At 42.9% G+C, this 21,803-nt stretch overlaps 1 protein-coding gene across 12 annotated transcripts in view; it reads right to left on the bottom strand.

Moving 5' to 3' along the window:
- Nucleotides 1–21,803, bottom strand: part of PHACTR1 (phosphatase and actin regulator 1) — a 506,552-nt gene that overhangs the window by 31,814 nt on the left and 452,935 nt on the right. For all 12 annotated transcript variants that reach the window (XM_069730798.1, XM_069730791.1, XM_069730797.1 and 9 more), the window contains 3 exons: nucleotides 13,248–13,563; nucleotides 7,071–7,300; nucleotides 3,528–3,684 (listed from right to left, as the gene is read on the bottom strand). In XM_069730798.1, the coding sequence (XP_069586899.1) occupies nucleotides 3,528–3,684; nucleotides 7,071–7,300; nucleotides 13,248–13,563 (703 nt within the window). The remainder of the gene's footprint in view (nucleotides 1–3,527; nucleotides 3,685–7,070; nucleotides 7,301–13,247; nucleotides 13,564–21,803) is intronic.

Here is a 21,803-nt window from a genome sequence, read left to right as displayed (position 1 = left end):
CTTAACCATATTCTCCTGATTATGTCTGCGGCTTTATAGCTACTAGACGCGCTGTACAATGGGCGCTGCTATAATACCCATGGTTTACACTGGCACAAGGAAACCTCACACACAGAAAGGCCGTGCTGCTGGTAGATACAACGGGGTTACAACATTTCCTTCTCTTGCCACAAAACTTCCTGACTTTATAATGTTGTAGATAATGTGCTTTACTGTGCAAAAAAAGCTTGGTATAAAAGCCCAGCAAGGAGGCGCCACCCAGTGTGGTGCCAGGCACCTAGCGTCATATGGCTTTATGTGCTACCCTTCCAGTGCCCAAGCACAGAGACAGCCTCTCACTATACAAGGGCATGTCGTGTATTAAATAATTATTATTATGAGGAATATGATGTTTTATTATTTGTTACTTTACAGTAATGGGAAAAAGAAGGTGGGGAGTGTTTATTTCAAATAAAGCAGTCTGTGTCTTTATTTCAACTAAAGGACCTTTTCCTGTGTCTGTCATTTTTTACATTTGATTATGGGATTAGTAATAGGGGTGTCTTATAGATGCCTCTCCATTACTAACCACTGGGCTCGATGTCAGCGGTCATAAAACAGCTTACATCAACCTCAACCCTATTACCCCACTTGCTACCGCACCAGGACAAGTGGGAAGAGCTAGGCTAAGCGCCAGATTTGCAGCAGCTGAGGGCTGATGTTCTTAGCCTGGGAGGGGGTGCAATATCCCTGACCCCTTCCCAGGCTATTAATATCAGCCCACAGTTGTCTGTTTAGCCTTTGCTGGTTAGAAATTATAGGGGGACCCAAAGTCATTTTTTCTAGGGTCCCCGTATACTCACCAGTAAAGGATAAGCAAACAGCTGTGAGTTGTTACTAATAGCCTGGGAATATTTTGGGATATTTTCCACTTTCCCAGATTATTAACATTGGCCTCTAACAGTCGGCTTTCTCTCTGCTGGTTATGAAAAATACAAGAGAGCTCATGCCATTTTTTTGTTTCAGTTAATTTTTTAGTTAACACACAATGTATACAGCAGGTGCTGAATACAACTCCCATCCTTGTCACCTGGTCACGTTGATCTCAGGGAGACCAGGCGACAATGATGAGAGCTGCCTTCAGCACCCAGCACCTGGGAACAAAGCGAACTGTACGGCTTTTCGCGGAGTACCATCAAATCCTTTATCATCAAATGGAAAGAACATGGTACCACAACAAACCTGCCAAGAGAGGGCTACCAACCAAAACTCTCAGCTCAGGCAAGGAGGGCATTAATCAAGAGAGGCAGCACAGAGACCAAAAGTAACCCTGAAGGAGTGGAAGAGTTCCCAAGCAGAGACTGTCCATACAACCACAATAAGCTTACACTCCTTAGAGGTGGCCTTTATGGAATCGTGACCAGAAAAAAGCCTTCAGTTACACACAAAAATTGTAAGGCTCATTTTGAGTTTGCCAAAAGACAAGTGGGAGACTCCCCAACTGTATGGAGGAAGGTGCTGTGGTCAGATGAGTCCAAAATTGAACTTTCTGGCCACCAAGGTAAACAAACTAACACAGCTCATCACTCCAAGAACACCATCTCCACAGTGAAACATGGTGGTGGATGCATCATGATTTTGGGATGTTTCTCAGCAGCAGGGACAGGGAAAATGGCAATAGTCAAGGAAAAGATGGTTGGTGGGAAATACAGACATGTTTTTGAGCAAAACCTGTTTCAGTTTGTCATTGATTTGAGACTAGGACAGAGGTTCACTTTCCAACAAGACAATGATTCAAAGCATACTGTAAAAGCAACACTCGAGCGGATCAAGGGAAAAAGTGTAAGGCTATGTGCACACGTTCAGGATTTCTTGCAGAAATTTCCTGAGCAAAACCAGACATTTTCTGCAAGAAATCCGCATGCGTTTTTTGTGGATTTTTCAGATTTCCCAATGCAATGATATATTGGGAAATCTGCAAAAAATCCGCAAAATTAATGAACATGCATTTTTTACCGTGATACGTTTTTTTCGCGGGAAAAAAATGCACAAAAATTGCGTTTTTATAGCGAAAAACGCGATTAAAACACGAAAAATCCTCAAAGTGTGCACACAGCCTAAAATGTTTTGGAGTGGCCTAGTCAAAGCTCAGACCTTGATCTACTGAGAAACTGTGGTTAGACGAAGATTGCTGTTCACCAGACGAAACCATCTAACTTGAAGGAGCTGGAGCCGTTTTATCTTGTGGAATGGGCAAAAATCCCAGTGGTAAGATGAGGAAAGTTCATAGAAACTTATCTGAAGTGACTTGCTGCTGTAATTGTTGCAAAAGGAAACTCTAAAAAGTACTAACTTTAGGGGGTGAACAGTCATGCACACTGAAGTTTTCACAGAAAAAAATACAGGGGGGTGAATACTTTCGCAAGCCACTGTATATAGAGAAAATGCCATTTCCTGGGAGTACTAAAATGGTGGCAACTGGATAATACTGTGGTATTGCAGTCTATAGAACAAGTGATCAGACAATCACAGGTTCAAGTGGCCTAAAAGGCATTAAAAAATAAAAAACTTTTTAAAAATATATTTTTCCACCCAATTAAAATTAAATACATAACAAAAAATATATTTGGCATCACCGCATCCGTAAAAGTCTACCAAGTTTTGTATAACTATGACCAAATTAAGAATTGTAGTGCCAGATAAATTTTACAGCACTGTAAAAAAAAAAAAAAAAAAAAAAAAAACTGAAGAAAACAATGGAGGGATTGCAAGCTTTTTTTTCACTGCACTTTCCCGTTTTTCAGTACGCTATATAATAAAATGAATGGTGATTCAAAACTACAACTTGTCCCATAAAAAAGTCCTCTTACAGCTAAGTTGACGGAAAAATAAAAAAGTTATTCCTCTTGGTAGATGGCGGAAAAAAAATCTAACAGGAAACATTTTCAACATCTTATTATTTTAGGTAACGTTGGAGGATGTAATTCATATGACGTTCACTGCAAATCTTGCAAAATTCATTATGATGTAAAAATGCTTTTGTGCAAGGGGTTAAAGAGTATGTTGTACATCCGAGATTTAGGGTATGTGCACACGTCAGGATTTCTTGCAGAAATTTTCCTGACAAAAACCGGACATTTCTGCCAGAAATCCGCATGCGTTTTTACCGCGATTTTGACGCGTTTTTGATGCGTTTTTTCCCAAATGCATAGAATTGCGGGAAAAACGCAGAAAATCTGCAAAAATAATGAACATGCTCATTTTTTTTACCGCGATGCGTTTTTTTCGCGGAAAAAAACGCATCCATGTGCACAAAACATGCAGAATGCATTCTAAATGATAGAATGCATAATGTATGCGTATTTAATGAGTTTTTATAGCGTTTTTAGCGGGAAAAAACCTGTACGTGTGCACATAGCCTTACACTTGGATTTACCAAGAATGTGCACGGTATAGCGCTAAGTCAGTCGTGATGTGACCACAGGCTGGGTAAGACTCCATCATAGAATAGGCCTTCAGCATTTCACATGGCAATACAAGGAACCTACCTAGTGAGCTTAGTCCCGATCTGCTGCCTCAGTTCCAGCCTCTCTTCATCCGTCTGCATGGGCAGAATGTTCTTCTCCTCTAACTCTCTCTTTGACGGTCTGTTGCTTAACTTGATTGCCAAAGAATCCTTCCTGAGAACCTTTAATGCCAGCGAACCTTGGGAAAGAAGAGAATACACAGCCTACTAATTGGCTCCAGGCTTATAAGGTTCTGGATAGATTATCAGGGTGCTTTGGTTCCATTTCACCAGATAGCATGGTGGAACAAGTAGTGTACCAATTACGAGTTTAAGCACTAAAAAGTAGGAATCACATCCATAATCACATCCATCCATTATTTATTGGATCCATCAGATGACTCACTAGGTCAATATGGTGAGAAAGATGAGCCACACGCATATTCTCCTGAGCCAGGGCACACAATGAATGGCATCCATGGAATGAAGTAATCTTGTTGGCTCAATCTGCCATATATGTATATATGATATTACGGTATATAGACAGAGATGAAATCTACAGCTGGAAGTGAAGAATGCAGATGCTTAGAACTTTCTGGATGCAGAAGTCTCAGTCGCACTCGAACCCTAGCAACACCAGGGTTAATTCTCTGTATACTGTAACGTTAGTGTGTATTGTCCCTGTCCTGTGCCCTAACTGGATATTATCGTTTCATTGTTTATTTAATTTTTTTTCTTTATTTTTCTTCTACTACTCTACTTCTGTATATTTATTATTAGTAATTATTGCCTATTTTTTATTTATTTTATTTTTTACACTATAAGAAACAAACACAAAAACTTTAGGGACAGTAATAACAATAAAACAAGAACCGGGTGGATGGGGGAGAGGGAAAATAAATGAACAGTAAATGAATGGGAGGGTTAGGCTACTTTCACACTTGCGTTTTTAGCAATCCGTCGCAATCCGTCGTTTTAGGCAAAAAAACGGATCCTGCAAATGTGCCCGCAGGATGCGTATTTTGCCCATAGACTTGTATTAGTGACGGATTGCGACGGATGGCCACACGTCGCGTCCGTCGTGCAACGGATCCGTCGTGTTTTGGCGGACCGTCGTCACAAAAAAAGTTCAATGTAACGTTTTTTCATACGTCACATCCGCCATTTTCTACCGTGCATGCGTGGCCAGAACTCCGCCCCCTCCTCCCCGGACTGCAGAATGGGCAGCGGATGAGTTGAAAAACTGCATCCGCTGCCCACGTCGTGCACAAATTTCACAACGTGCGTCAGTGCGTCGGCCCGACGCTTAGTGACGGACCCGTACCGACGCAAGTGTGAAAGTAGCCTTAGGCTATGTGCACACGTAGTCTGGGTCCACTGCGGATTTTTCTATATCTATATATTAGATTTAGGTCTGTGTATATAACAGATTAATTGGGTTAAGAATATATAGGCATACACTGTTCTCCCAAAGCAAGTCATTTTTTGATTCTTTATTGCTGTCTTTATCACCTCGGCCTGTGAGATCACTATGGGCATCAGTATCATATTATAATGCTGTGTGTATTCATTTCATGTGACATTGTTTATTCTTCTATTTTTTTGTGACATTACTGTACACTACCTTTTTATCATTATTACCTTTATGATGAGATATCCTTCTAGTGTGTTTCTTATATCTCTTACATGACATCATTGAGCACATAATTTACATTCTATGCATTCACTCTTGTTCCAATTAATTCACTTCATTAATTATCTACTGTATTATGACATCATTATATTTTTAGTCCTGTTTTCTGCGTTATCTCTGCATGGTGATGCTCACTGTGTGGATCAGTCCTATACTGTGGCAGAACTGTTACTATTATTCCTATAAGTCAGTCAGGGGTCAGCAGAAAAGTTCAACCACGGACAGACTTGGGGCTACTCACTCCACACAAGAGGTCCCAGAATAACCCTGGCCTTCACCCTTTAAACCCTATGAAGGGATCTAGACTTACATCAGCGCCCCCATGCGTTGCATTTATAGAGTAGCTGCTGGCTGGAGGAGCGAGCATGAGGCAAGAGTGGTAAAACTATACAAGTTAGTAACTGGAGTAGGATCAGGGTCAAAATAAGAAGACAAAACTATAGCAAGGAAAAAAGGCAGGGTTAGGTACCATTAGGTCAGTCAAAAGGAAAATCAGACAAGAGTCATGATTTTGGGAAATACAATGTCAGCAAACAATCTGAATCAGAATACCAGATATATACAATCAAACACAATAAGTGGCAATCTCCAGCAGACTGCTTGAAGTGCTTCTTTTACACTGTTTTTTTTTGCGGCCCGTTATTGCGGGCCTTTAATGTGGGCCGTGCCGCCGCAATTTTCACGGTCTGCAAAAAACTTGCAGGTCGCCGTTATTCAGGTTTCCAATACTATGGAAATAGTATTGGGAAAAAAATGGCGTTCCACAAAACCGGAAGTCACGGTGCACCGCAAAAACAAGCTTCCGTTGTTTTTGTAGCCCCATTAATTTTCAATGGGGGCCGTGTCCATAAGCCGTGAAAAAGATCGAGCAGGCTCGATCTTTTTTCATGGCCGTAAATACGGCCCTCACGGCCATACGGCGCACCGTGAAATTATTGCGGCCCGATTTTGCAGCCCCATAGAAATCTATTGGGGCCGCAAAACAACGGTACGTGTAAAAGAAGCCTAAGTAGAGTGTGGTACTGCCCAATTGACCACAGTTGGGAGCTGATTACACCCGCTGAGCTGTTGGACAGCACACTCACCCTTTTTTCTGATGGGACAGTGTACAGGTCCTAGCCATATCAGTATTCTTGGCTGGACAGTGCCTGTGCCGTCCAGTGATGGTGACAGTAATGTCTCCTGTATCATCAGCGCCGCTCGAGGAGTGGCACATGGCGGCAGAAGCATACCTCACTGGAGCAGGACCAAGTAGGAATATAATAGTAACTTCACCCAAATGTTAGGACAACGCTATCTTTGCATTGTGTTGCAGAGATTTCACTGCGGGTATGATCTTTGGATTGTGACTTTATTGAGATCATTGATATAGTTTTTGAATCATCTAGGAACCTCAAGTTATGCCTCCATTTAACAAATTTTCCAATCATAACATTACTTAAATGTGTTGACCTCCTGATAAAGAATCATTTTCCCTGGCTGCAGCAGAACAAACTGCTTTATGTTCACCCTCCCTGGGTCCCGCGCTGAGTATCTGGTGCTGCTCACACTGTCCAGTATTGGCTGCGGCGCACCTGTCACGTCGATAGTGCAGCAGCCAATCAGTGAGCTCAGGGGTGGGGGAGGGGTGTTCCACTTACACAGGCAGAGCCGCTGACCTCACTGACTGGATGGTGCTGGATCTGGGCACAATGATTTCCAATAGGGGACAACTCCTTTAAAGACTTTTTGTATCTTAGACCTCCTGAAGACTCCCTGCAACTGTTTTGGTGATAGGTAACATATCTGTCGCTATATATTATTTCTTGATAGAATGTTTTCTAATGTGTCTGTAAAGTTTATAATCATAATATGCCTTGAATTACCTCCATATCTAAAAGCTTGAGCACTTACTTGTGAATAGCGAGCTGTCATCATCATCCTCATCCTCCTCCTCATCATCATCATCCGTATCGTCTTCATCATCTCTCGCGTACAGGCATGAGGAATCATCATAGATTGATTCATGAGGCACATTTTCTTTATCATCTTCACATTCAATAACAACAGTTGGCACTTGTCTCATGTCAGCATATCCACCAAGTCCTGACTTTGACATGCTGTCCCCACCATGTAACCCCGAGCTACAAAAAAAATTAAGGCAAAATAAATTGTAATCAAATACTGTTGGAAACTATTACAGCTATATAATCATATGGTAATACTGCCAAATGTAAAAACATAAGTAAGCTGCATTCATATCAAATAGTTCAAGTGGGTGGAGCCGTTCTTTTGAATAGTCAAGTGGCTGGTCCTGATCCTAAAATGATTCACGTCACATCTTGCAGGAGGATCAACCCATGTGACTAATATGCAAAGGGTCTCCAACCCCTGTGACTCCTTGAAAGCACTTAAATACACCATTCAAAGTTCTTTTTCTGCATTCTATTGAATAAGTCAGCAGATGAAAGATCATCATTGTAATGTTACTATCCTCAATAACTGGTTGTTGGTGGTTTGGGAGTATAAATCATCATGAGAGGTACCACTGGGTGAGGAATAGGCGGCCAGAGGAAGCGGCAACATAAGCTTGTGTGTATGTAGCATGACACTCAGCTAAACCCTTACTTTGCACATGAACCCTTTAGAAGCAGCTGTGTTCTCCTTTTCCTTGGTTTCATATTACATGGGTGATTAATAACACAGTAACCCTCAGTATGTAGTATAGTTCAATCTGTATTTATGAATTAATTCACCATGATTGTATTTTGCTCTCTATGGAGCATTGACTTGACAAAAAGGTGTAAAAGGGTAAATTGATCTGATCCCCTAAATCTTGACCCGGTCTAAGCACAATGCTCCAAATGCCCACCACCCCTCATAGTTGGAGCCTCGGAGAGAAGAAAATCTCACCAGATTGCACTCATTCTTTTAAAGTGATAGGAAGAACCTGCCTTCCTGTAATACTAAGGGAAATCATCCAATTTGTTAATTACATGTATTTGAGAAAAATGTCCGATAATATAGTCCTGTAGAAATAGATACGGTACTTTAAAAATAAACCCTGGACAACCCCTTTAATAACTGGAATATATCACTTCTTATTGTATACGGTATAAATGTTATTTATTCCATTATGTAAGTGATAAATCTGCAATTATTTTCCACACGACTGGTAATCTTCCCCCCAGAATCAGCAGGACCCCTAGACCTGTATCAGGCTGTAAGAATGCAAGCTCTGCCGCCAAACACTCATCCTGGACCAAACAAACTGAATGCAGGATGGGTCCAAAAGAGACTCCTGAATCCTACAAGTGCACACATCTCCAAATCTCTGCGGTAATTGCTGGAAATTACACACAATCTTGGTCTGACTCCACTGGCATTAACAAAGCAGACGCATCCCCGACCGTAGGATTGTGCCATCTGGTGCATACACGACAGTGAGCAATGTCTTATTACAGGGCGGAAAACACAGGATAACTTCCCCCTAATCCAATAATCATCATTGCTGGCAGGCTACAGCCAAGACGAGGATCACGCTGTCCTCTATACAGAATTATATATACACCATTATATACAAGCTTCACTGCTGCACTAAAATGGGAAAATCAGTGTCCCCAGAATGACTGTGTATGGGGACCATTCCCACATAAGGCTGCTTGGATTTAACCTTTATTTTATTTCCATTCACATGATCTTTGCAGCATCTCCCAGTGCTGCCTAATGCTTTACAGAAGGACAAGGCATGATCTTAAAGAGAATTTGTCACCGGGTGTTTGCTACTCAATCTGAGAGCAGCACAATGTGAAGACACAGACCCGGATTCCAGTGATGTGTCACTTACTAGGCTACTTTCTGTAGTTTTGATTCAATCACTGTTTAATATGCTGTAGATCTACCAGTTCTCTGAATGCTGAGCTCTGTATAACCCCGCCCACACCGCGATTGGCTGCTTACTGTGTACACTGTGCATAGGCAGAAAGCTGCTAATCAGTGTGTGTGTGTGTGTGTGTGGGGGGGGGGGGGGTTGTACAGAGCTCTTGGATATGGAGGACTACCTGGCAGCAGGTTTATTAGTCCTCTAGTGATAATCTCCTGATAAAATTGTGATTTTATCAAAACTACAGCAAGCAACTCAGTAAGTGACACATCACTGGAATGTGAGTTTCTGTCTCTGCAGCTGCTCTCAAATTAGGTGGCAATAACCTGATTCCAGATTCTTATTAGTGCTGGACATTCTCCTTTTTATGAGCCTGCAGTAGAATAAAATCCCTATGACTTATCACTTCTCCCACACTGTAGAAGCCTGGCAATAATAAACAGCTGGCGTATACTGTATTTAAACAGCCATTGCTGAAATTGCGCTCCATCTAGAACCAGTGCAGGAGCTGCCGACTATTAGCCCGCGCACCTATAGACTTGTATGCGTATGAGAGAGCCGAGACTCGCTGCCAGTCGCAGCATGCCTTGATTGTTCTCTCATGCCTAATCATCATGAGAAAATAATGGCAGATCTGAGCTGCCCCATAGAGTAACACTGGGCAGAGTGCTATCAGATGTATTAGCACATAGCACTCGACCGTGTTATACAGTAATGTGACTCCGGCCTTAGAAACATTCTGGTCCAAAAACAAGCCCAGAAACGTGTATGCTGCACTTTTTACCTACAAGGATTATGTTGCTATCTGCTATTTTTACATAGTCATTCCTGATTCACCAGCATTCTGCTAGCACGATAGGAGCTTGAGCTTCCTTTTCCTCTCTTCCTTGCATTCAAGTTCCAATATCTTGCCTGCCCTGAACTTACAGTCCGTCTGTAAGGAGTATGACATACAGAAGAGCAGGAGCAGAGAGGCAAGACCAGTTTCCAATTCCTGTAATCCATCAACAGGGGACAAGATTTCCATTAAAGGACATCTGTCAGTAGGATCAACCCTCCTGAGCCGTCTATATGGACATGTAGGTCATAGGAAGCTGAATAAAATGATACCTTGATATCTGCAATCTGGTGTCTTATTCCAGAGAAATCCAGGTTATTATTATGTGTAAATGAGCTGTTAGGATCTATGGGCTGGACACTGATCTACATGAGAATCTGCCTCCAGAGATTATTTTAATCCCTTACTGATCGAGCCAATTTTGACCTTAACGACCAAGCCAATTTTTACAATTCTGACCACTGTCACTTTATGAGGTAATAACTAAGGAACGCTTCAAATGGATCCCACTGATTCTGACACTGTTTGTTGTGACATATTGTCAGAAAATGCACCAAAGTGACACCATTCTAGAACCTGCACCACTCTAGGTATTCAAAACCACATTCAAGAAGTTTATTAAATCTTCAAATGCTTAACGAGAGCTGAAGCAACGTAGAATGACAAAATGAACATTTAACTTTCTTCACAAAAAATGTACCGTACTTTAAACCCAAACTTTTTTTTATTTTCACAAGGGTAGCAGGAGAAAATGGACCCTAAAATTTGTTGAGAAATTTCTCCTGAGCACGCTGATACCCCATAAGTGGTGGAAAACTACTGTTTGGGTGCACAGCAGGGCTCGGAAGGGAAGGAGCGCCATTTGACTTTTTGAATGCAAATTCGGCTGGAATGAAGAGCAGACGTGCCTATACGGTGAAACCCCCCCCCCCTCAAGGATTTTATCCAGGGGCATAGCGAGCATTTTGAACCCCCAGGTACGACACAGAATTTTATAACATTAGCTTGTCATACTGAATATGTCGTCATTAGTGTTGAGCGCAAGTGCTGGCTACTCCAGTTTGCATCGGGTGCTCGAGTATGCAGCGAACATCGCGAGTGCTTGAGTGACATGCTTGAGTCCCTGACCGCATGTTTCACAGCTGTTAGACACCAGAAAAAAACATGCTGGGATCCGCGATAGTCCATGCATACATGAGCACCTGATGAAAACTTGAGTAGTGAGCACTTGCGCTCAACACTAACCTTCATATTGTCATTTTTTTTTTTTACTTCTGAAAAAATAACAATTCTAACTCTAACCCTAACCCTAAAACTAACCCCAACCCTAACATAGCCGTTACCCCAAACCTAACCCTATCCCCAACTCTGACTGCAAGGAATGGAAAAAAAAAATATTTTGCAAATTGTCTCGTCAGAGAGGAAGAGGACTAGAACTCTAGTGCCACCTATTGGAAGTAGCAATCCTAACAGTCACTGTCGACCCTTTAACGAGCCTTGTCACATGACTTAGGATAATAACCAAACCAGAATCTCAATTTGCAGACACTGTGTTTCGGGGTACTGCCCCTCGTCAGTGCAAAGTAGAGATCTGGTTTGGCTATGTGAGAGGCATCTGACCGGGATCCAAGAAGTATCGTTTCTCCTTGCGGAGAGTGACATGTTAAGCACGTTGAGGTGAGGAGACTTAAAGCCGCAATGCTCCTCAGGGAAATAAGGCTATACGGTAATTTTTCTCTAACTAAGGGGGTGACAAAGAGAGATTTAATTTACTATTTTTTTTATTTTGATCACTGTGATACTGATCAAAAGTAACCAATAGGAAAAATTCCCTATTGTTGCCGGGAACTGGCTGGCAGATCGCACCTCACATTTTTTTCCAGGAAGATGACGATCTCTAATATGTTAGATCATATCAGTGGAGAGAGAAATTAATTTTAAATTGGATTTTTTTGTGATTGCCGTTATTCGGTGAGTAACGGCGATCACGTGACAGCGGACTGTAAAAACCGTCCCTGATCATATTCTCCAGGGTCTCAGTTGTTACAGCCTTATTTCACAGCGCCGTTAAAAAGCGGCACTGATGAATAAGTACCCTTAACTGACGCCATTAAGAGTACTAGTGTGCTGTAATGGCCGTGCTCTGCTCTCCCGATCTCACTGCAGGGCTGTGTAGGATTATATTTGACACATCTGCACGTTCCTCTCTGCTTCCATCTCACTGACAGCCAGTGTTGTAATATTGCTACAATACAGCAGAGGTGTGACAGCTGCAAAGACTGTGCTTATAAGGAGACAAACGTAAGTTCTCTGGTACTGTGTTAGTTACAGGTCTCACACTGGTAACTTTCCTTTCATTTACAATAATATCTGTAGGCAGATTCTTCACGCTCATGTACATATAAGAAAAATGTGGATTTCTCTGGAATAAGACATTGGATCACAGATTTCAAGGTATCAGTTTATTCAACTTGCTATGACCTACATGCCTATATAGATGGCTACGGAGGCTAGATCCTACTGACAGACTAGGAATTTACAACACCATAAAAAAGCAAACGTTTTCAACTCAGTGGACCACTGACAGTTTGTCCCTAATATTATGCTAATATTATGCTTATGCCCCTTCTGTTCACAATCCCCCTTCACTTTGGATGTGCTACATAGAGAAGTGGCAGAGGGGACTTTGGGTCCTCATGTGATGACTGTTAGCACTACACCCCCTTTAGCTCCACTGCCACTTTTATATAATACTCCTCCATTCAGCTGAGCAGCTCAGTAATGTCAGATCTAATTCAGAATGCATCTGTTTGATTCTCCTATCTGAATATTACAGCTGAATGAAAAAAGTGGATTCAGCTACATTTCCAGTGCTCCAAATAGTTCAAGAAGACACACGAAGGCAGGGAGATTGGAAATTGGCATTCGCTGGAACTTTATAGAATAGAAATGCTGACGCAGTCCAATCACATCTGAACCACCAACAAATGGATAGAAGGCACGCTGATTGCTTAGTAATTCACATTTCCATCACACCCCCAAACCTCTATAGAAATTGTAGCGGAGCACTGATGACTAGGAGCCATTACAGAAAGTGCCTTGTTGAATAAATCTGCTGGTGACCTTTCCACGGACAAAAAACGGGTCTGCGGGACACTGTCAATGGAAAAGAGCTATTGAAAGACCACACAATCTGAAATACACATGTATACTAAGGAGCAAACACCATACTGACAAGAATCTTTCTTCTCACCTGCTGTAGATCCATTTGGATCCTTTTTAAATAGCATATCCACACAAATGGAGGTAATAGAATAATTCTCGTCATATTTCTAAATGACACAGCAGGGCAGACTGTGGCTCTGCTTACCTTTCCAACCTTTGCATGGTCATAGCAAGAGTCTTGTTGAGCTCCTCAATGACCCTGCATCCTGGAGGTATTGATGGATGAATGGGCACTGAACTGGATCCAGTTGAGAGATGCTGGCTTCCATACTGAAGCTGGTGCTGATGGACGGCTAGTTGAGATGGGAGGATGGTGTGATGATGCTGGGAGCTCTTCTGATTGGAATAGGAGTGGGGATAGTCTGATCCTCCTAGTGGCATGCATATCATGACTTTCTTTGGAGGTAGTGGAGGAGACATCTTCCCTGGCATACAAGGCAGTTTCACAGGTGCTCCGGAGTCTAGAGAAAAATAATAAACTTCATCATTATACCGTAAATGGAAAACCACCACATAGCTTATACTTACATGGGGGAAAATGATAAACTAGAAATACTAATCCTTCTTGGCGTTGATTTTAATTCATTGAAAGATGGAAACTGCAAGTGCCAGGATTTAAAGGGAATCAAGGGTAAGTTCCTACCCCCCTTTCCCCTCCAAAAATGTACACATGCAATTTTTTTTAAATGTAAGCACATCAGCACCTTTATATCTTCCATTTGTTGCTGCATTTCTACAAAATAGCGGATTAATTCATATGCAATTATAGTTATTAAGGTTGAAGGAAGACTATAAGTCCATCTAGTTCAACCCATAGCCTAACCTAACATGCCCTAACATGTTGATCCAAAGGAAGGCAAAAAAAACCCATGTGGCAAAGAGTAAGCTCCACATTGGGGAAAAAAATTCCTTCCCGACTCCACATACGGCAATCAGACTAGTGGATCAACGCCCTATCAAGGAATCTAATTTATATAACCTGTAACATTATACTTTTCAAGAAAGGCATCCAGACCCCTCTTAAATTTAAGTAATGAATCACTCATTACAACATCATACGGCAGAGAGTTCCATAGTCTCACTGCTCTTACAGTAAAGAATCCGCGTCTGTTATTATGCTTAAACCTTTTTTCCTCCAGACGTAGAGGATGCCCCCTTGTCCCTGTCTCAGGTCTATGATTAAAAAGATCATCAGAAAGGTCTTTGTACTGTCCCCTCATATATTCATACATTAACATAAGATCACCCCTTAGTCTTCGTTTTTCCAAACTAAATAGCCCCAAGTGTAATAACCTATCTTGGTATTGCAGACTCCCCAGTCCTCTAATAACCTTGGTCGCTCTTCTCTGCACCCGCTCTAGTTCAGCTATGTCTTTCTTATACACCGGAGACCAGAACTGTGCACAGTATTCTAAGTGTGGTCGAACTAGTGACTTGTATAGAGGTAAAATTATGTTCTCCTCATGAGAATATATGCCTCTTTTAATGCATCCCATTATTTTATTTGCCTTTGTAGCAGCTGCCTGACACTGGCCACTGAACATGAGTTTGTCATCCACCCATACACCCAGGTCTTTTTCATTGACGGTTTTGCACAGAGTTTTAGAATTAAGCACATAGTTATACATCTTATTACTTCTACCCAAGTGCATGAGCTTACATTTATCCCCATTAAAGCTCATTTGCATTTGTCAGCCCAAGCTTCTAGTTTACATAAATCATCCTGTAATATAAAATTGTCCTCCTCTGTATTGATTACCCTGCAGAGTTTAGTGCCATCTGCAAATATTGCGATTCTGCTCTGTATTCCCCCTACGAGGTCATTAATAAATATGTTAAAAAGAAGAGGGCCCAATACTGACCCCTGTGGTACCCCACTGCTAACCGCGACCCAGTCCGAGTGTGCCCCATTAATACCCACCCTTTGTTTCCTATCCCTGAGCCAGCTCTTAACCCACTTACACATATTTTCCCCTATCCCCATTATTCTCATTTTATGTATCAACCTTTTGTGTGGCAAAAGCTTTTGAAAAGTCCATATACACTAAGTCCACTGGGTTCCCTTGGTCCAGTCCGGAACTTACCTCTTCATAGAAATTGATCAGATTAGTCTGACAGGAACGGTCCCTAGTAAACCCTTGCTGATACTGGGTCATGAGGTTATTCCTCTTCAGATACTCCAGTATAGCATCCCTTAGAATGCCCTCCAGGATTTTACCCACAGTAGAGGTTAAGCTTACTGGCCTATAATTTCGGAGTTCAGTTTTTATCCCCTTTTTGAATATTGGCACCACATTTGCTATACGCCAGTCCTGTGGTACAGACCCTGTTATTATGGAGTCTTTAAAGATTAAAAATAATGGTCTATCAATGACTTTACTTAAGGTACCGTCACATTAAGCGATGCTGCAGCGATATAGACAACGATGCCGATCGCTGCAGCGTTGCTGTTTAGTCATTGTGTGGTCGCTGGAGAGCTGTCACACAGACAGCTCTCCAGCGACCAACGATGCCGAAGTCCCCGGGTAACCAGGGTAAACATCGGGTTACTAAGCGCAGGGCCGCGCTTAGTAACCCGATATTTACCCTGGTTACCTAAAAAATAAAAAAAAAAACACTACATACGTACATTCCGGTGTCTGTCGCGTCCCTCGCCGTCAGCTTCCCGCACTGACTGTGAGGGCCGGCCGCAAAGCCGGCGCTCACAGTCAGTGCGGGAAGCTGACGGCGAGGGACGCGACAGACACCGGAATGTAAGTATGTAGTGTTTTTTTTTTTTAGGTAACCAGGGTAAATATCGGGTTACTAAGCGCGGCCCTGCGCTTAGTAACCCGATGTTTACCTTGGTTACCATTGAACACATCGCTGGATCGGCGTCACACACGCCGATTCAGCGATGTCAGTGGGTGATCCAGCGACGAAATAAAGTTCTGGCCTTCTAGCTCCGACCAGCGATGTCACTGCGGGATCCAGATCGCTGCTGCGTGTCAAACACAACGATATCGCTATCCAGGACGCTGCAACGTCACGGATCGCTATCGTTATCGTTGTTAAATTGTTCAGTGTGAAGGTACCTTTAATTCCTGCAGTACTCAGGGGTGTATCCCATCCGGGCCCGGAGATTTGTCAATTTTAGTGATTTTTAGACGCCGACGTACTTCCTCCTGGGTTAAGTAGTTGACATTTAATGGGGAATTTTTGTTATCACTGATCATATTGTCTGCCATGGAATTTTCTTGTGTAAATACTGATGAAAAAAGTTATTTTGCATATTGGCTTTTTCCTCATCCTCATCCACTGTTTCACCCAGACTATTTTTAAGGGGGCCAACACTATCATTTTTTAGTTTCTTACTATTTACGTAGTTAAAGAATATTTTGGGATTATTTTTACTCTCTCTGGCAATGAGTCTCTCTTTCTCAATTTTGTTGCCTTAATTTGCTTTTTACAGAATTTATTTAATTTTTTGTATTTATTTAATGCCTCATCACTACCTACTTCCTTTAATTCTCTAAATGCTTTCTTTTTGTCACTTACTGCGCCCCTTACAGCTCTATTTAGCCATATTGGTTTCCTCCTATTTCTAGTATGTTTATTTCCATACGGTATATACTGTGCACAGGTCCTATCCAGGATGCTAATAAATGTCTCCCATTTTCTTTGTGTATTTTTATGTCTCAGGATATCGTCCCAGTTAATTGCACCAAGATCCTCTCTCATCCGTTGGAAATTTGCCCTCCTGAAGTTTAGTGTCCGTGTAACCCCTCTACTACACATTTTATTAAAGGATACACGAAAACGTATTATTTTGTGATCATTATTCCTCAAGTGACTCCCAACCCTTATATTTGATATGCGGTCTGGCCTGTTGGTTAATATTAGGTCAAGCAGTGCCCCCCTTCTTGTTGGGTCCTGAACCAGTTGTGAAAGGTAATGGTCTCTCATAGTTGTCAAAAACCGATTACCTTTGCTGGAACTGCAGCCCCAATCTATTTCAGCTGTAGTTGAAGTTCCCCATAATAATGACTTCTCCTTGAGTCGCAGCTTCATCTATTTGCTTTACTAGGATATTCTCCGTTGCTTCCATTATTTTTGGAGACTTATAACAAACCCCTATCAGTAATTTATTATTTTTCCCCCTCCCTTTATCTCCACCCACGGGGACTCTACATTTTCATTAGATTCACCTACATTATCACGCAGGATGGGCTTTAAGGATGATTTTACATATAGACACACACCTCCCCCTCGCATTCGGTCATTTCTGAACAGACTATAACCCTGCAAGTTAACAGCCCAGTCATGGCTCTCATCCAGCCATGTAATAATAATAAATAATCTTTATTTTTATATAGCGCTAACATATTCCGCAGCGCTTTACATTTTTTTTGCACACATTATCATCACTGTCCCCGATGGGGCTCACAATCTAAATTCCCTATCAGTATGTCTTTAGAATGTGGGAGGAAACCGGAGTGCCCGGAGGAAACCCACGCAAACACGGAGAGAACATACAAACTCTTTGCAGATGTTGTCTTTGGTGGGGTTCGAACCCAGGACTCCAGCGCTGCAAGGCTGCTGTGCTAACCACTGCGCCACCGTGCCGCCCATGTCTCAGATATCCCCACCATGTCATAATTATGCTCCAACAACATTAATTCCAATTGGTCCATTTTGTTGGCGAGGCTTCTGGCATTAGTATACATACATTTTATGTATCTGTCTGCACCTCTATTCTTTCTTAAATTATTAATTGATCTAACCCCACCCCCCATGCAACCGCCACCCCCAACTTCCTTATTTGTGCCCAGGTCTCTATCTGCACTATCTTCCCCTCCTATAAAATGAATACCCTCCCCCCAATCCCTAGTTTAAACACTCCTCCAACCTTCTAGCCATTCTCTCCCCCAGCACAGCTGCACCTTCCCCATTGAGGTGCAGCCCGTCCCTAGCGTAGAGCCTGAAGCCAACTGAGAAGTCGGCCCAGTTCTGCAGGAACCCAAACCCCTCCTTCCTACACCAATTCTTGAGCCACTTATTAACCTCCCTAATCTCCCGTTGCCTCTCTGGCGTGGCACGTGGTACAGGCAGACAGGAAAATAACACGTTGGAGGTCCTTGCTTACGTTGAAGTGATCTAGGTGTAACACAGCACTTAAGGAACCACTGCCTCCCCAGGTTGTTTCACCACCTAGCCCCAGCCTTTTTAGCTTGACTGAAAGCTCACTGTCTGTGTGACATCTGCTATTAATCAGAAGGTTGGGGTTGGGTTGGGAAACAACCTGAGAAGGCACAGTGGTGTCTTAAATATTCTGTCATGCCAAGAGCACTTAAAGGGGTATTCCCATTTCCAAGTTCCTATCTCAATATGTAGTAGGTGTAATAATAATAATATCAGTAAATACCCCTCATTAGAAATGTAGTATAGTTTTTCTGATTTGCTATGTCTTTTTCCTCTTGAAGGGTATTGCATGACTTTAGGTATCCATGGTTACGAGCACTAACAACTGTCACTATATCAATGGTCTTAACCATGGATACCTAAGGTCCTGCAATGCCTGCACATGAAGAAAGAAACATAGCGAATCAGAAAAACTATACTACATTTCTAATTGGAGGGATTTACTAATATTATTATTACACCTACAACATATTGGGATCGGATCTTGGAGGTGGGAATACCCCTTCAACACTTCATTTGCATAAGAATTAAAACACTAATTTCACAGGAATGCAGCAACAGATACAAGATGTAATGGTGTCAATGGATTTAGGTTATCTGTATGCCCATACCGTGGATATAAGAAGCCTACACACCCCTGTTAAAATGCCTGGTTTTGTCATATAAAAAATCATACCAAGATGAAAAATTTCAGAACTTTTTCCACCTTTAATGTGTACAAATCAACTGAAAAGTAAACTGAAATCTTTTCGGGTAGAAAAAGAAAATTAGGCTAAATTTTTCACGAGGTCAATGAGAATCACTTTAAATCAGGGGTGCAGAACATCAGTACCCCAGGCAAATTCCCGTAGACCAGATTCAAAGGAAAATTTGCTGGCACTACCGTTACACCCGAAGAAAAAAATAGGATCAAACAAAAAATATCCAGATAATAATAGCGGTGTCTTGCGGTGCTCAGCTTGATACTTGTAAAAGATCATGAAAATTCAGAGGAGAGCAAGAGGAGCGGCACTCAGCACTGACATTTTCGGTAAAATGCACTTTATTTCTGTCATAGAATTGCTCACAGAGACATCAGTGAAAAGAGCAACACCTGTTTCACGTGAGTACACACTTCTTCTGGCACACACAATCACTTTAAATCAGGGGTTGAGAACCTTCGGATAACAGGCAGATTCCTGGGGAACCACAGTGCTCGAGCCGTGTTTTGCGGGCCTCTTAATTCCTCTACACATAGTGATCATGTGCACACAGCGTTCACAACAGAGCACTGCAGCGCATGCAATGAAGGATTATGTCCTTGTCACCAGTGCCAGCACCAGGATGTACTTTGGGAGCAGAGTTGGCGGGCTCTGTGCTCCCATCCCACTGAAGACAGCAGCCCCAGCGTCTCCAATATGATATATAGGCTGAAGCCCCAGCATGTGATGTATCAGATGCAGCCCCAGTGTCTCCCATGTGATGTATAAGATGCAGCACCAGAGTTTCCCATGTGATGTATAAGATGCAGCCCCAGCATCTCCCATGTGATGTATCAGATGCAGCCCCAGTGTCTCCCATGTGATGTATAAGATGCAACACCAGAGTCTCCCATGTGATGTATAAGATGCAGCCCCAGTGTCTCCCATGTGATGTATAGGCTGAAGCCCCAGAGTCTCCCATGTGATGTATAAGATGCAACACCAGAGTCTCCCATGTGATGTATCAGAAGCAGCCCCAGAGTCTCCCATGTGATGTATCAGATGCAGCCCCAGTGTCTCCCATGTGATGTATAAGATGCAGCACCAGAGTCTCCCATGTGATGTATAAGATGCAACACCAGAGTCTCCCATGTGATGTATCAGAAGCAGCCCCAGAGTCTCCCATGTGATGTATCAGATGCAGCCCCAGTGTCTCCCATGTGATGTATAAGATGCAGCACCAGAGTCTCCCATGTGATGTATAAGATGCAGCCCCAGCATCTCCCATGTGATGTATCAGATGCAGCCCCAGTGTCTCCCATGTGATGTATAAGATGCAACACCAGAGTCTCCCATGTGATGTATAAGATGCAGCCCCAGTGTCTCCCATGTGATGTATAGGCTGAAGCCCCAGAGTCTCCCATGTGATGTATAAGATGCAACACCAGAGTCTCCCATGTGATGTATCAGAAGCAGCCCCAGAGTCTCCCATGTGATGTATCAGATGCAGCCCCAGTGTCTCCCATGTGATGTATAAGATGCAGCACCAGAGTCTCCCATGTGATGTATAAGATGCAACACCAGAGTCTCCCATGTGATGTATCAGAAGCAGCCCCAGAGTCTCCCATGTGATGTATCAGATGCAGCCCCAGTGTCTCCCATGTGATGTATAAGATGCAGCACCAGAGTCTCCCATGTGATGTATAAGATGCAGCCCCAGCATCTCCCATGTGATGTATCAGATGCAGCCCCAGTGTCTCCCATGTGATGTATAAGATGCAACACCAGAGTCTCCCATGTGATGTATAAGATGCAGCCCCAGTGTCTCCCATGTGATGTATAGGCTGAAGCCCCAGAGTCTCCCATGTGATGTATAAGATGCAACACCAGAGTCTCCCATGTGATGTATCAGATGCAGCCCCAGAGTCTCCCATGTGATGTATCAGATGCAGCCCCAGTGTCTCCCATGTGATGTATAAGATGCAGCACCAGAGTCTCCCATGTGATGTATAAGATGCAGCCCCAGCATCTCCCATGTGATGTATCAGATGCAGCCCCAGTGTCTCCCATGTGATGTATAAGATGCAACACCAGAGTCTCCCATGTGATGTATAAGATGCAGCCCCAGTGTCTCCCATGTGATGTATAGGCTGAAGCCCCAGAGTCTCCCATGTGATGTATAAGATGCAACACCAGAGTCTCCCATGTGATGTATCAGAAGCAGCCCCAGAGTCTCCCATGTGATGTATCAGATGCAGCCCCAGTGTCTCCCATGTGATGTATAAGATGCAGCACCAGAGTCTCCCATGTGATGTATAAGATGCAACACCAGAGTCTCCCATGTGATGTATCAGAAGCAGCCCCAGAGTCTCCCATGTGATGTATCAGATGCAGCCCCAGTGTCTCCCATGTGATGTATAAGATGCAGCACCAGAGTCTCCCATGTGATGTATAAGATGCAGCCCCAGCATCTCCCATGTGATGTATCAGATGCAGCCCCAGTGTCTCCCATGTGATGTATAAGATGCAACACCAGAGTCTCCCATGTGATGTATAAGATGCAGCCCCAGTGTCTCCCATGTGATGTATAGGCTGAAGCCCCAGAGTCTCCCATGTGATGTATAAGATGCAACACCAGAGTCTCCCATGTGATGTATCAGATGCAGCCCCAGAGTCTCCCATGTGATGTATCAGATGCAGCCCCAGTGTCTCCCATGTGATGTATAAGATGCAACACCAGAGTCTCCCATGTGATGTATCAGATGCAGCCCCAGAGTCTCCCATGTGATGTATCAGATGCAGCCCCAGTGTCTCCCATGTGATGTATAAGATGCAGCCCC

Source organism: Ranitomeya imitator, chromosome 6 (genome assembly GCF_032444005.1).
Source record: "Ranitomeya imitator isolate aRanImi1 chromosome 6, aRanImi1.pri, whole genome shotgun sequence".
Lineage (NCBI taxonomy): Eukaryota > Metazoa > Chordata > Amphibia > Anura > Dendrobatidae > Ranitomeya > Ranitomeya imitator.
The sequence above is the reverse complement of the archived record's forward strand: the minus strand, read 5'-3'. Positions and strand labels throughout refer to the sequence as shown.